Here is a 13,299-nt window from a genome sequence, read left to right as displayed (position 1 = left end):
TCACTATTCAAGAGTAGAAATTACTTGCCAAATGTCGTGCAAATTTGTTTTAATATATCAATCGACCCACAAATAAACAACAAAAAGCACCAGTTGAAGTAAAATATAGATGAGTTGTAATTTTAATGAAATTATGCAATAGGTGGTTTTATTTTTTTTAAAAAACTTTCTACCAAGAATTATATTGGATCTAAGATACAACAATGTATATAAAAACTAAAGTATGTGGAATGAGGGGATACATTTGTGCTGCCAACTTGATATTTTACTGTGAGTAACGCAACAATTGGAACTCACTTATAGTCTTGTACCTAGGGACAACAAGTTAAACTTAGTCTAAGTAGGTCAGAAAATAATATTGATGTTATTTGTTTGCGATTGACCATATTTTCATGGGCATGTTTCTTACTGTTTTCTGATTCGCGGTAACCAGGAAATTACAGTAGTGGCAAGGATAATTCCCACAATCCTTTGCTTTTCACAGTAAATTCCTACAATTCCTTTTACTGCTGACATTGCAGCAAAATACTGCCCAGTTCACAGAAATTCTTCACTGTGTACATAAATAGCTTTAGCTGAAAAACAAAAGAGAATATATTATTTAGTGGAAGTGTTTTATGAATAAAAACAAAGGAAAAATGAGGAAGCGGATTATTTAAAAAGTAGGTCATCCTATTTCTCCGCCTAGGAAAAGCAGCATCTCACTAAAACATTTATTAGCTTTTTTTTTCTTGCACAAAAAAGAGGAAAGATATTAGCAACAATTGTGAAGAAACAACTTTCCAACATATGTCAGGGTCAGAATAACGTACAAATGAAAATGAAATGTGCAAAAGTAAAAATGTTACCAAGGAACTGTGAACATTTTGGTGGTGGAAGTTATTTGGGCTTGTTGTAACACCTCTTTACATATCTACCATTTCGTGACCTGATACATAAAACATGACGGATAATTGGATCAATCAAGATAGACAGAAACACCGAGACCATGCCGATCGATAATCATCAATGTTTGGATATAGGCTGCTCTGGTTCAAAAGGGGCTTCAATACTGCTGTTTTGAAAGCAGTGGGTGAAGTGATGTGAGAATTGGGTTTAAAAGACTGGTAAATAGGCTTTAATTGGTCAAAACCCAAATTAAATTTCTAGTAAGAACAATTTCTTAGTTCAAATGAAGGCTTTTTTTAGACATAAGAGTATTGATTTGACTTATGAAGTGAAACGCGTAAAGAGAAAATGTTAGGAAAAAATGTTCATCCCAAGGGTTTTTTTTGTAGACAAAACTGCATTCAAAAAGAAAAAGATCCTTCAAGTTTTTCCTTCTGAAAGATTTCAAGAATTCAGTTTTTCTTTTTTGCATTTTGTTGAATAAATATAAAATTTGATCCATTTACACAATTTTTAATAACCTTTAGGATTCTTAAGTCTGGTCTGTTGTCTTTTTTGATTGACAGGAGTATTGATTTCCATGTTAGCCTCCTTGATATTGTTTTCCATGTGTACAGGAGCCTCAAGAGAAGTTTATCTTCAACGCAAATCTCCCAAAACAACTTCATTCATGACCATTATAACCTAAATATATTGCACAGAAACGTGCAACATGGGGATGACTTACCTGGGTGACTCAAAAGTGAACATTTTTAATGCTTTTAGCTTTACATATACGCAAAAGGCTTTAGGATAAAGACAATGGGGGTATTTCAATGTTGATGGATGAAGATGATGTTGCGACTTGGATTTTCAAGTCATCTTGTTAATCCACTTTTCAAAAGGAATTAAAAATAGGCCAACTTATTATAAAAGACACTCTGGCTCTGTCTTTCAGCTGTATTACATAAAATCTAATGTATTCAGCATCTCATGCACCAGATGGAAAGTGTGAGGGAAACGCAGGAGAGGTAAAGATGCCATCTATGGCACAGATGGAAACCCAGCAGCTTTGTGCCGATGTGCTGTCTCATTACTTCTGACATGTGATTTTTTTTTAATTTGCTTTATTTATATGACAGGAAAAAGCCACAGCTTTGGTCCTACAGCACCCCCTAGTGGCATGTTTTTTTGAAAAACAGCAATGACCTCTGACAGGATTTGCCAACTTTGTTTACTTGAAACACAAACTATGTCAAACTCAATATAAACATCACTTTTTACCTTCACAGCGTGCTGCCAATAAAATAAGATTTCAGAATACTTTAATTCACCTTTTTCTATAAATCTATAGAACAAAAACAAAAAATAATTTAATTTTGTCACATTTTTCAGGAGTTTTGAGGCCCTGACATCACAATGGCTGAGCCCCACTTGACTGATGGCCCTCCACCGTGCGCAAGATGCTGCCGACTAGCCTTTGAATGTCGCTGTGAGTGTCGGGGTGTGCAGCCAGGGCTTTCAGGAGTTCAGTCACGCCGTCCCTCTCCAGCATACTGCTGTAATGTGACGCTGCAAAGAAACGAAGAGATAAGCGAGCAAAAGATGGTGCACGAGGTGCAACGTTCAGAGCCACAAATTCAATGTAATTAAAGTTGTTTTACATATATAAATTGCATGCAGAGTTTTTTTTTGCAGCATTTGTGTGTCTTACTGTTTTGGCTGCAGACCAGATGTATGGCCCAGACTGCCCACAGCTGCACTCCTGACGGCTGGCAAGTCTGCAGTAGAGGGCAAAATGGACGGAAAGACCTAATTTAAAAAAAGATAGATTTAATCAGAATCAGAAAATTTGTCATTTTATGTTTTTTTCTTTCCTTTAATCAGACTATTGTTTTGTCACACTAAAAGTAAAAAAGAATAAGATTTGTAAGACTTCAATGTTTTAATCATTTTAGATGCATTTCCTGCATGCTGCACCTTCTGTGCAATATTGGTCACAGCATCAGCTGAGAAAAATGCTGCTTAAGAACAGAGAGAGATCAGCGGATGTATAATTTACAGAGAACAATTCAGAGAGGGCTTATGTAACACACGGCGTGTGTTTGATTTTGACCTGAGCAGACTAGGATTTCTCTGATCTGTCGTGTGTGTCTTTCCTCTTACCTGTAAGACACCATCTCTCTCTCGAGATGCGCCCAAGTTGTTATCGACTCGTGCTGTAAAAAAAAAAAAAATGCAATCAAATGAATGGATTTTACTCTGTTATCTGATAAACTACAAAAAAAAAAAAAAACACACACACACCAGCTGCTTAAGGATAGCATCACGAAAGTCTTGGTCTAAAGTCCAGGCCTCTGCTTTGGAGGTGAGGTGTGCCAGGATCCCTCCCGCGAAGTAACGCACCCCCACCTCCACCTGGGTGTCCTTCAGGAGGATGAGGATGTGCTCCAGCAGACCTTCATCCATCAGATCAGCCTGCAGCTCCTTCACCTCTGCTATATTATTCTAAAACACACACACACACCCAAAAATGAAAAACTGAACACAACCATCAGCATCTCCACCACATCTGTGCCCCTTTTTACTCACCAAAAGACCAAGTATTTTCTGCTGAATTGTAGGTTCGTTGTAATAGGACTGATGGGTAAAAACAGAGAAAGAAAGTGTTAAGGAGTTCAAATCAATTCTTCAAAGTGCATTCCTATTTTATCTTTTTTTTTTTTTTTGAGCTTGCAACCTCCAGAACTTCCTCGTACAGCTCCAAGCCTTGGCACTGGATGAAGCTGCGTGCTGCTGACGGCATCTCATCAGTCAGGTTCCACAGAGCACTGAGGGCAAACTTCAGAGTGGAGTCCACAACTCCCACCATGGCTTTCTGCTGCACGATAGCCAGCAGCTGCTATAAACTCAGAGGAAAGAGAACAAAAAAGAAAGAAGAGCAAACAATGCTGAAGCCACCCAAGAGATTGGATTGATTTAAGCTCCTCCGGTTGTCACAAATTACATACGACACTGTCAAGATTTTTCCAAAAATTGGCAATAAGATAGGACTAATACAGGAAAATCCAGTAAGACTACTCTAGACCTGACGACTCAACTACCAGCTGTGAACCACAAGCTACAAATGTGGATCAGATATTTAGTGTTCTGGTTCACCATCAGATCTTTGCCTTTCCTTCTATAATAGTGGAAGTATTCTTCCACGAAGGTTTGAACTTTCAGAGTTTAAACGGGAGAGAAAAGTGTGAAAACGATCATGCCCCGTCTATGAAAAATGAAGGAAGTGTCAAGTGAGGACATTTACAACCTTAAAACATCTAGAAATCCACTTTCATCAATCCCAGGCTATTTTCAGAACATAACCCTCGCGGTAAATGAGGAACCACGGTGTCCTCAAAGACCGTGCTGCGCAGAATGAGGCCTAATGAAAAGTCAACCCCACAGACGAAACAGGAAGTGATTAAACAATAGAAAAGCACAAAGCAATTTGGTGTAAACAAAAAAATAACACGGAGTTGTTATTTTTCGCGGGTTTCGATATTTTTAATAATTATTATTATTTGTTTTTTCTTTGTCCTGTCCAACAGCTGAGCACACAAATAGGAGCTGAAGGCCTCTTGTGTTGGACAGATTTTACTGTTAATCATTCGTTTTAAATCATTTTAAATGAAATCAGTAATTGCTACTAATAAACTTATAGGGTATGTATAAATGTTATTAATTTCTCTTAATTAAATGAATGATTGTAAGTTTGCTAGCAGTCAAAAAGAATTCTCTGTTTTTCAGCTCCTTGTGTAATTTCTTGTTTTGTTCTTAGACTAATACTGTAGATATTGATGAATAAAGTCATTTTTCTAAAAGAAACTAATAGCAATTGTCCAAATTTAACAGGTTTTGCACCATTTAAAGCTTTGACTTTTGCTAAATTTGTTAAAAGACTGTTAATGTAAAGCAGAAATGTTCTAGGGTTGTTATTAATTTAGAGATTTGGGAGGATTCTTTTGTGTGTGTCAACATTGTGCTGATGTACCTTCATAAAGACAACGTCCTGGCTGAGCTTTGCCGTCTCCTCTTTGGACAGCTAAAATGAAACAAAAGTGGTGCTTTAATGGTTATTCCTTCATTAGTAAAATCCTTCATTAAATCAAAAACTTGTTGTTTCTGCAGTGAAATTCACCACAGTGACAAGACTTAAGTACACTTTTTTTCTTTTTGTGGTTGAGACGGTGATGCGGCTGTTTTTTTAAAGTCTCCACCTTTGCCACCAGAATGGAGATGACAGCCACCGCCATCCTCTGTAAGGTGGGATCCTGGTGGTTGCTCAGCCAGTTGATCACCAGCATGGCTGCAACATACCTGTATCAGAGCACGGATATGTGAAGATTTTACTTTACCGTTCGCATATTTGTTCCGAACCGAACCCTGACCTGTCAAATGGAATGTCTTGAAGGATGTAGTCACTGCAGAGAGCCAGGAGACAGTTCTTCTGCACCTAGAAAGACATTTGCACAGAAGCAGGTGTTTAGTACCTTTTTTTTTTTTTTGTCAACCATAAATGCTGAGACGTTGAGGACGTCTCTCGACCTGCTGGTGGTTGGGGAAGGTTTTCATGGCGTGTAGAAGCTGGGTGATGGTGGAACGGATCAGGCTGACAGGCATGGCCTCCGCCAAGTCCTGAGTGGTCAGGTTGAACACACACGCCGTGGCTACTAGGTGGACATGTAGGGAGGAGGGGTGGCTCTTCATGGTACCAAGCACCAGCTGCAAGAAAATAAACCAAAAAAAAAAAACAAATATGATTGTGCCTGCTCAATGAAATAACCTACGAAAAGGATTGGATGACACATTTTATTGTATTTTTTGCCCCCCCCAGAAAAAAAACCTCAAAAAAGTGTGATGTCTCCTGCAACACATCATCTTCCGTTTACAGGAAATTGTGTCTGTAAGCGGGTTAGAAAGAAAAAACCTGATATACTTAATAATTCCAGGAACTCTAAGTTGGATTTTTCATTAAATAACTTGCATAAGGTTTTTAGAAACACCGGCTATTTAGGATGAAGATGAAAGCCTTTCTGGGATTTTCTCTCCACTTTTGTTGAGTATATACATCATCTATGGTTTTCAAAGAGAATTTTGAAGTTAGTTATTCCTCTGAACGCACTGCTGTCTCTGTGTCTGAATCCAATTTAGAAGAGCTTTGAAATGAACCACACTTTTTTTGTTAGATAATAGAGTTTTCAGATTTATTTGTAATCAGCATAGTAAGCAGAAGCGGTAATTTCTGAAAGTGTTCCTAGTTTCATCAAGATTGTGATCTAAAAAACTGCAGGGTGGACTCAGGAATCTATGAATTCAGACATGTCCCCAGCACACAGAGATTTCTTCAGAATCTCTGCATCTAAGGAAAGATAAAACACTGTAGTTCATGAGATTTTTACTATGTTAAATATTTTACACCAAAGGTATGTTTCCTGAAATCTGCAGGTAATTTAATATGCAAAATCTTTTGGCTAACTGGTTGCTAATTAAGCTAGTTAACTTCTGGTTGTTCCCTCTTCATTTTATTTGGACTTTTGCAGCACTAAAGTAATAGCAAAAGGTTTCACTCCAAATATTTAGGATGTTTATCTTATCTAAAATGTAAAATCTAGGGTTTGCTCATTTTATTTCAGCTCTGTACAGCATTTAGCTTGTGATGGATTGGGTCTCAGGTGTACCTTGCATTTGCAAGAAACAGCAGGTTTAGATAATAAATGGACAGCTTAGAGCAGAGTGGTCCCCAAACACCGAGAATACAGAGAAATAAACATGACCTTCCTTTTTTTCCTTCAGTTAATTATCTGATTCTGAAGGAAGTTTTATTTTAAAAAACTACTGGCTTCAACCCACCACATTCATCTCCTTTTTTGAATCATGTCAAGTCGCTCGGTCATCAATCCGCTAATTACTTAAAGCGGCTGCACCAACCGCTAATTTAAAACCTTCAAGCCAGCAAAGTTAAAGAACTATATGGAAACATTTTTTTTGTTTTTCTGCAGAAAAGAGGAAGAGCCTTCAACTTCAAAATAAAAGAAAGCTGCATTTAACAGACAAAAATCAAGATTTGTACTCAAAATTTTGATTTATTGTGACAGGTGTTCCCCCAGATCCAGGGGTGGAGCTACGGGGGTCCCAGGGGGGCAGCTGCCCGCCCAGCAAAACACTTTTCCCCTCCAATTTCTGAGTCAATATTAGTAATTTCTTTTTTTTACAAGGATTAAGAAATTGCCGTTTTAATATTAATAACAATGATAGAACTGTTTGTATTTTTGACCCTTTTATTCGTAATGATAATAATTTGCCACCCTTCCATAGTCTTCTGTTCCCCCCATATAAAAGGTTCTAGCTCGGCCACAGTAATGATGCATAATATTTATTTATTTAGGATGCTCCTAACAAAGTTGCTTAAACGATGGATTCACGTTTCTTATTATATTTAGAAAATAGCAGTTTTAGTGTTTTTTAATTTTTTTAGTTATTTGTCAGACCTTAAAAGTTGGATGAGATTGAAGTTGGTGTCGGAATTTTTTTTAGCATCCAGAGGGTTCAGGGAAAATTTTATGTGACATTTTGATGGTTTCTACACAAAATCTAATGTAGTTTAAAAGCAGCTACAGATATTTTATACAGGATTAAGACAAACTTTACCCTCATAAGTTAAGGGAAAATGGAAGCTAAAGAAAGAAAATAAATTGTAGTTTTTCTGACGTTAAACCGGTCCGGATTGGGACTAATGGCTTTGAGGACTGATGTAATTAAAGAATTCCTTCATTTTGGGAAACTTTCACCGTCCAGCAGGGAAGAGGAGGCAGCTGTGACTGTCGCTGCTCGTGTCTGATGTTTCTCTGGCTCTAGCAGAGACGTGAGGTGTGAAAGCCGTCAGTCAACACCTCCAGCATGTCTGGCTGCGCCGTGTCCGCATCCGTGGTTAGTCTGTAGAGCTGGACGAGGGCCTTTTGGACGAAACACTCGCGCTCTGTGTACCTCCTCAGAGCCTCACACACCTGGTTCTCATTAGCCTCTCCAGTTACCTGAACACACACACGACGGATCAGCAGTCAAAGAGACAATAAATACAGTGGGCATATTCAGCAAGTGTTCAAACTGAGCCTCGGGTCAAACAGAAATGAGAAACTCATGCGGGAATCAAGCTCATGTTTCCCCCTGTGGGATTCTCTGATGTCTCAAAGATAACATGCCTGATGGCAGAAGCCAGTTACTCACTTTCAGGTTTCTCAGCGAAGTCAGGACGTGGCTGGAGCTGAGGCCGGTGGCGAGAAGCCCCAAAAAAATGAGCCCACTCCTGGACTCCACGAAGGCCGCCAGTGCAGCTTCGCCGATCATCTTCCGCCCTGACAGGTCCAATGAAACGAGTGATGGCAGAATCTGGGAACTCCCTTCCAGGAGCTGCCGCGCCACCTCATCTCCGTCTCTTCCATCCGTGTCCTCAGCAGGAAGGCGGTCATCCGAAAAGTCCAGGTGGCGGAGAGCATCGAGCTGGCTTAAAACGAAGAGCAACCTGGAAGGAGACATGTTCAGCTGCCGCAGCCTGTGAGCAATCAAAGATCTCAGGGAGTTTTTACACTGGAGGAGAGCGGACAGATTTGAGACTGGAGTGCAGGAGATATCCAGACTCTCCAGGTGTGGGAGTGAACAGATGTCCTCCAGGATGTCATCGGTTAGATCCGTGTTGGCAAGGTGAAGTGTCCTAAGCCCTAGCAGGGAGCTGAAGCCAATACAACTTTCCTCCAAAGACCCCCAGTCCAGGTGTAATCCATTCAGGGACAACCTCTGCAGGCTAACGCTGCACTCAGGGCTAGAAACCAGACCAGACACGACGCTAGCTCCCGTCAGGCCCTCCGAGGCCCAGGAGGCATCCAGTTCCAGGAGCCGGTGAGGGCAGAGGGCCAAGCGGAAAGCCTCGGCAGACATCACACAGCAGCGGATGGAGGCTCGGCGCAGACGGAGCTCTTTGGAGTCTCGGAAAATCCCAACGGTGCTGTCGTTCAGCATCTCTTATGGACAGAAACACAAAGAGAGATGCACATCGAAGTTGAAATGTTATCCAACTGAAGGAAACACTTCATGTAAAGGCACTTGCTGCATTAGCTTAGCTGGAAAAAGACTGCCTTCTAAAAGGAAATTTGGGATAAGATAAGTGGGATTTGCCCAGTTTAACTCAAAAGATTTGCATACAATCTGATGCATCCACTTGTAGACGATAGATCCATGTACATCTTGGTTTTCCTCGTCTGAGCTGGAAACATGCTCAAAGCTGTTGAGCGGTTGGATAGCTCCAATACTGCTCACCATTTTTGTTGCATCTGTAATGTTAGGTTGGGGGTGTGAGGGGCTGTAAGCTATAGGAGGAAAGTGTAAAAGATAGAGGTCGGGAAGTGAGGCCGGGCTTACTCCACGCCAATGGTCCCACCCACAACTTAGAGGTGAATTTCTGATGAACTGCTGCTGCTCTGCAGAAACTATGTCCTGGAGAACGACAGGATTTTTGATTTTGGCTAAAAATGACAATCAGAGTTAATAGACCGCTGACATGGATAATGCACTGTAGGCAGGGGGGGAGCCTTCTGCCCTGCATTAAAGATAATGTTCTGTGGCTGACCATCCAAAAAAGGAATACTTATGTAAACTCTTATGTACTCTTATATAAGGTTCTATGTTGCTAATAACCAAAAAAGGAGAATGTCTTGATATGTTTATGATGTTTCTATGACTGACCCCCAAAAGGAATGTTTAATATAAAGTTTTATCCTGTTAAGGGAGGACTCTGTAGAGCATATCCTGACAGTGTTTAGAATTTTATCCTATCCTGTTATGTTACTGACCCGTAAAAGGAGTGCTCTGTAGAAGATATTCTGACATGTTTATGATGGTATAGGATGAGTCTACGTAAAGGGTGAGCCTGCGGGAAGGGACCGGCCCTCCTTTTCCTCACGCTCATCAAAGAATATAAAAGATAAGGAAGCCCAACTTTATTCAGAGTCTGCTGTGGGTTACGTACGAACGCCCAGCCGGAGTTTTGTTTCAAGCCACTCTATCGGGACTGTTGGCTCTCCAGTCCGTGTGTCACGGTAGGGGCAGATGAAATGTTTTCTGTTGAAACTGCATGGCTTAAACTCCTGTGTTATGTTGTGTGACTGTTTTGAAGCGGGGAATAAAAAGACACATTTTATTCTAGCTTGCAGTCTTTGAGTCATTTGTTTCTGCTCAGTGCCTACCTCCCTCGAACCTGCAAAAAATTATTTCATAAAACAACCGCAGGAAACGTTGTGAAAATAGATCAAAAGATGATCGGAGAGGGACTTTAAGCTGATTTCCCACTCCTATCTGTAGTTCAGTTTTTCAGAAATAAAAGAGCATTAAAAAACAAACAGCAATCAGTAATGCATATTAAACAAGTTAAGAAGTAAAAATATAAATAAAATAAACTTCAAAAAATTCAAATTCACAAAATACCCACACACCAGTCAATCAGTAAAAATAAAAAAAAGGATTAAAATTATCCATCTGTTCTGTTTTAAACTTCTATAAGGGGATTTTTGACAAAAAAAATTATCTTTACATAATTGTTCCATTCTATAAGTGATTTCCTTTCATTAAGAATTCTGTCAGTTTAAAAGTAATTCCTCTCTAGAGTCTTTTGCAGCTGTTGTAAGAAGAGCATCTTATAGCTTGAAGGCAAGAACGACTTTTTCACGTGATAAACAACATCTACTATCTCATTATCATGGCAGAAACACATTTCTTTTTTGATATAACGGAATAACAGATGTTATCACAAGAAAACTCATTTTATGTCATGATAACGAAGGGTAAACATTGTTTATTTTTCTGCAATCTGCAGCAAAAAAAAGCAGAGAAAAAGTTGAACATAAACATAACGGATTAATTGATTATTTTAATCAATATTTATCCAAATCAGTCATCGTCATTTCAGGAGAAGTTGGGGGCTGCGGCTGCGGCTGCAGCTGCGCAGGCGCCTGCAGTTCAGGCCGTCCACACAGTTGCAGAATGATGCATAAGGGGTGTAGGCCGGATGAACTGCGGACTTGGCCTGTTATTAAAAGAAACAAAATTTGTGTTCTTGTAATAACGAGAAAGTAGATGTCGTTATCTCAAAGAAAAAGTGAGGTAGGCTTCAGAGAAAAAAAAACAGTATTTGCTGCATTAAAAGTTTTGGATTATAAAAGAAAATTGCAGTGATCCTGCTGCTGCAACACAACGTAAACAAACAAAAAACAACAACATTAAGGTGTGAGTTAAACCACTCTCTCCTCTCTGTAGCTGTTATTAGTGGATGCTGTGATTCTTCCTGGCCTACCTTTGGATGCCATGGTCTGCAGCAGTCTGTCGGCCAGCTCCGGGGGGAAGAGAGGGGCCCAGATGAGGCTCATGGAGCCGTCTGCCCTCTTGCTGCACAAAGCCTCTAAACTGCAGCACACCTGAGCCAGGCAGAGGTCACACAGCGCCTGGGGGCCCTCTGGATCCTGCAGTTCACAACGCAGACAGACAGGTGCAGCTCTTTTTTTACATGAGCAATCCTCTCAAAAACTCACATTTTAAAAGAAAAAAAACAACAACAACAATTTTGAACACCAATTTAAGTGATATGATCCTGGAAATATGCATTCATGTTTGCATGGTTTCAGTACATGTCTTAAACGTAAAACATGGAGTGTCATGTAAGGCTTCTTGCTCGGGTATCAACAGATCAACCATGATCCGGGCTCTCACATCGTAGGAAGCTAAATTTAGATGAACCACCGCACCGACTAAAGACCTTTAATCTAATCCAGACGGACTGTGCGGGGCAAAGTGAGCCAAAACAAACGAACCCAGAGGGGTCTTCACCGGCCAAACGGACACTGGGCAAAACTACACTTGGTGTGGCATAAGGGGGACTTACCATGTTGGTGAAGTCAAAGGTCGACCCAAAATATGAATTACTTTAAACCGTCACGTTTTCTTTCTTCTTCTTCTTCTTTATTTTTTAAAGAAAATGCTTCATTGTTGATAAACTTCTTTGTGACATTTCGGGCTGAAAAAATAAATAAAAGGAGTCAGTTCTGTAGTACGTTCCTCTTCTGTTCGGGATTGCAGTAAACGCTCGTGGTCGTCGAACGTCCAAAAACGTCACTAACTCGCACGCTATTGGCTAACTCGTGTGACGTCATCAACCGTCCACGGCAAGTTAAAAAAAAGGTAAATCTATATACCTTGCTTTTTATGTCTGTTTTGTATCTTGATAGAACAAAAGAAGACAAAAAAGAAACAGACAAAAAGATAAGTTATTTCTTCAATTGAGTTGTAGGTAGGAATCAATTGTTTTTGTTGATGATGTAGTTAAGATCAAACAAGAACGTTTCTGGTGTAAAACTATTTTGTTGTCATTGTTATTATGAGCATACTATCTGTCACACCCATCAAATTTTGTTTAGAGATATGTTGAGTCATTTTGTGCCTTAAGTTTTCTGGCAAAGCTTTTTGTATTCCTTTTTATTTCTTTTGTTTTTTAAAGAAAAGAGAATACATTTGTTCATATTAACAAACACTCCCTTACTCAATAAGACATTTTTTTAAGAAAGTAAAACATCTTCAAACTGAAAACATTATTATTATTATTATTATTATTATTATTATTATTATTATGGATAACAATACAAAAAATGTTTGGTTTTGTCTTTCAAAAAATAAATGATAGTAGCGCTGAGTGAAAATTCATTAGTTCATTTTGTGACTCTGTGATTTTTTTTAATCAATATGTCGTCACATAAACAAATGACTTGGCTGGATGCCTTCTGATGTCATTGTAGTTCTCTTTTCCTTGTCTGTGTTCATGGTTGTTTTGTTGTCATTATTACTAATTTATTTTGTTTGGTTGTTTTAACCTCCATCTTGTACAGCCCAGGATTCTGAAAATAGTTTGAGGGAAAGTTGCACGCCATTACTGTTATCTAATGAAATTCAAAAATCCAAACAGTCTATCTTTGCTGTTTTTATTTTTATTACCAAAGCAACTTTAAGCAGACAATGGCTTCAAAATTCCTCGACATGAGAAATAAAACATTTTTAAAGAATTTGAGTGTTCATAATTTAAAATTCGCTTGTAAATATTAGGATGTTTTCCTGTGCGTGTGTGATAGTTTAACCTGTATAAATAAATAAAAAATGTCTTTAGAAAGATTTAGATGGGTATGAAGTGTTTGAATTTTGTTTGTTTGCAGTTCAAGAGATATTAAAATTTGCAGCATTAATCAAGGAGAAATTAGGCAGTGCTGTAGTTTAGCCACAAGGAGGGGCTAACTGGACATGAGAGATTGGAATTTCCTGCAACATTCATTATTGTGAAAGGGAAATTAAGCAAAATATAAA

At 39.0% G+C, this 13,299-nt stretch overlaps 1 protein-coding gene across 3 annotated transcripts; it reads right to left on the bottom strand.

Moving 5' to 3' along the window:
• Window positions 1–1,350: 1,350 nt before the first annotated feature.
• LOC101173658 (protein zyg-11 homolog) lies at window positions 1,351–12,060 on the bottom strand. Of its 3 annotated transcripts, none has more exons than XM_020710899.2 (14): window positions 11,834–12,060; window positions 11,249–11,414; window positions 8,134–8,924; window positions 7,800–7,940; window positions 5,455–5,631; window positions 5,298–5,362; window positions 5,070–5,226; window positions 4,901–4,951; window positions 3,608–3,769; window positions 3,460–3,507; window positions 3,175–3,375; window positions 3,034–3,086; window positions 2,582–2,648; window positions 1,351–2,439 (listed from the first exon to the last, which is right to left on the bottom strand). In XM_020710899.2, exons 1-14 carry the CDS (start codon window positions 11,834–11,836, stop codon window positions 2,401–2,403), a joined length of 2,121 nt encoding a protein of 706 aa, XP_020566558.2. In that variant the 5' UTR covers window positions 11,837–12,060; the 3' UTR covers window positions 1,351–2,400. The 3 variants fall into 3 exon arrangements, with proteins under 3 accessions (XP_020566558.2, XP_020566557.2, XP_011484781.2); XM_020710898.2 differs by having other exon boundaries at window positions 2,582–2,679; window positions 11,834–12,059; XM_011486479.3 differs by having other exon boundaries at window positions 2,582–2,679; window positions 5,127–5,226; window positions 11,834–12,058.
• Between the last annotated feature and the right edge of the window lie 1,239 nt (window positions 12,061–13,299).

This window comes from Oryzias latipes, chromosome 17 (assembly GCF_002234675.1).
Source record: "Oryzias latipes chromosome 17, ASM223467v1".
Lineage (NCBI taxonomy): Eukaryota > Metazoa > Chordata > Actinopteri > Beloniformes > Adrianichthyidae > Oryzias > Oryzias latipes.
This window is presented reverse-complemented; position numbering and strand designations above follow the sequence as displayed.

Bases quoted from the DNA above. Each gene is read 5' to 3' on its own strand.
- LOC101173658 (XM_020710898.2), bottom strand. The intron at 3,087-3,174 runs GTGTGTGTGTGT...TTTTTTTTACAG, and splicing joins ATGCTATCCTTAAGCAGCTG to CACGAGTCGATAACAACTTG. The intron at 2,440-2,581 runs GTAAGACACACA...GTTTCTTTGCAG, and splicing joins TCTGGTCTGCAGCCAAAACA to CGTCACATTACAGCAGTATG.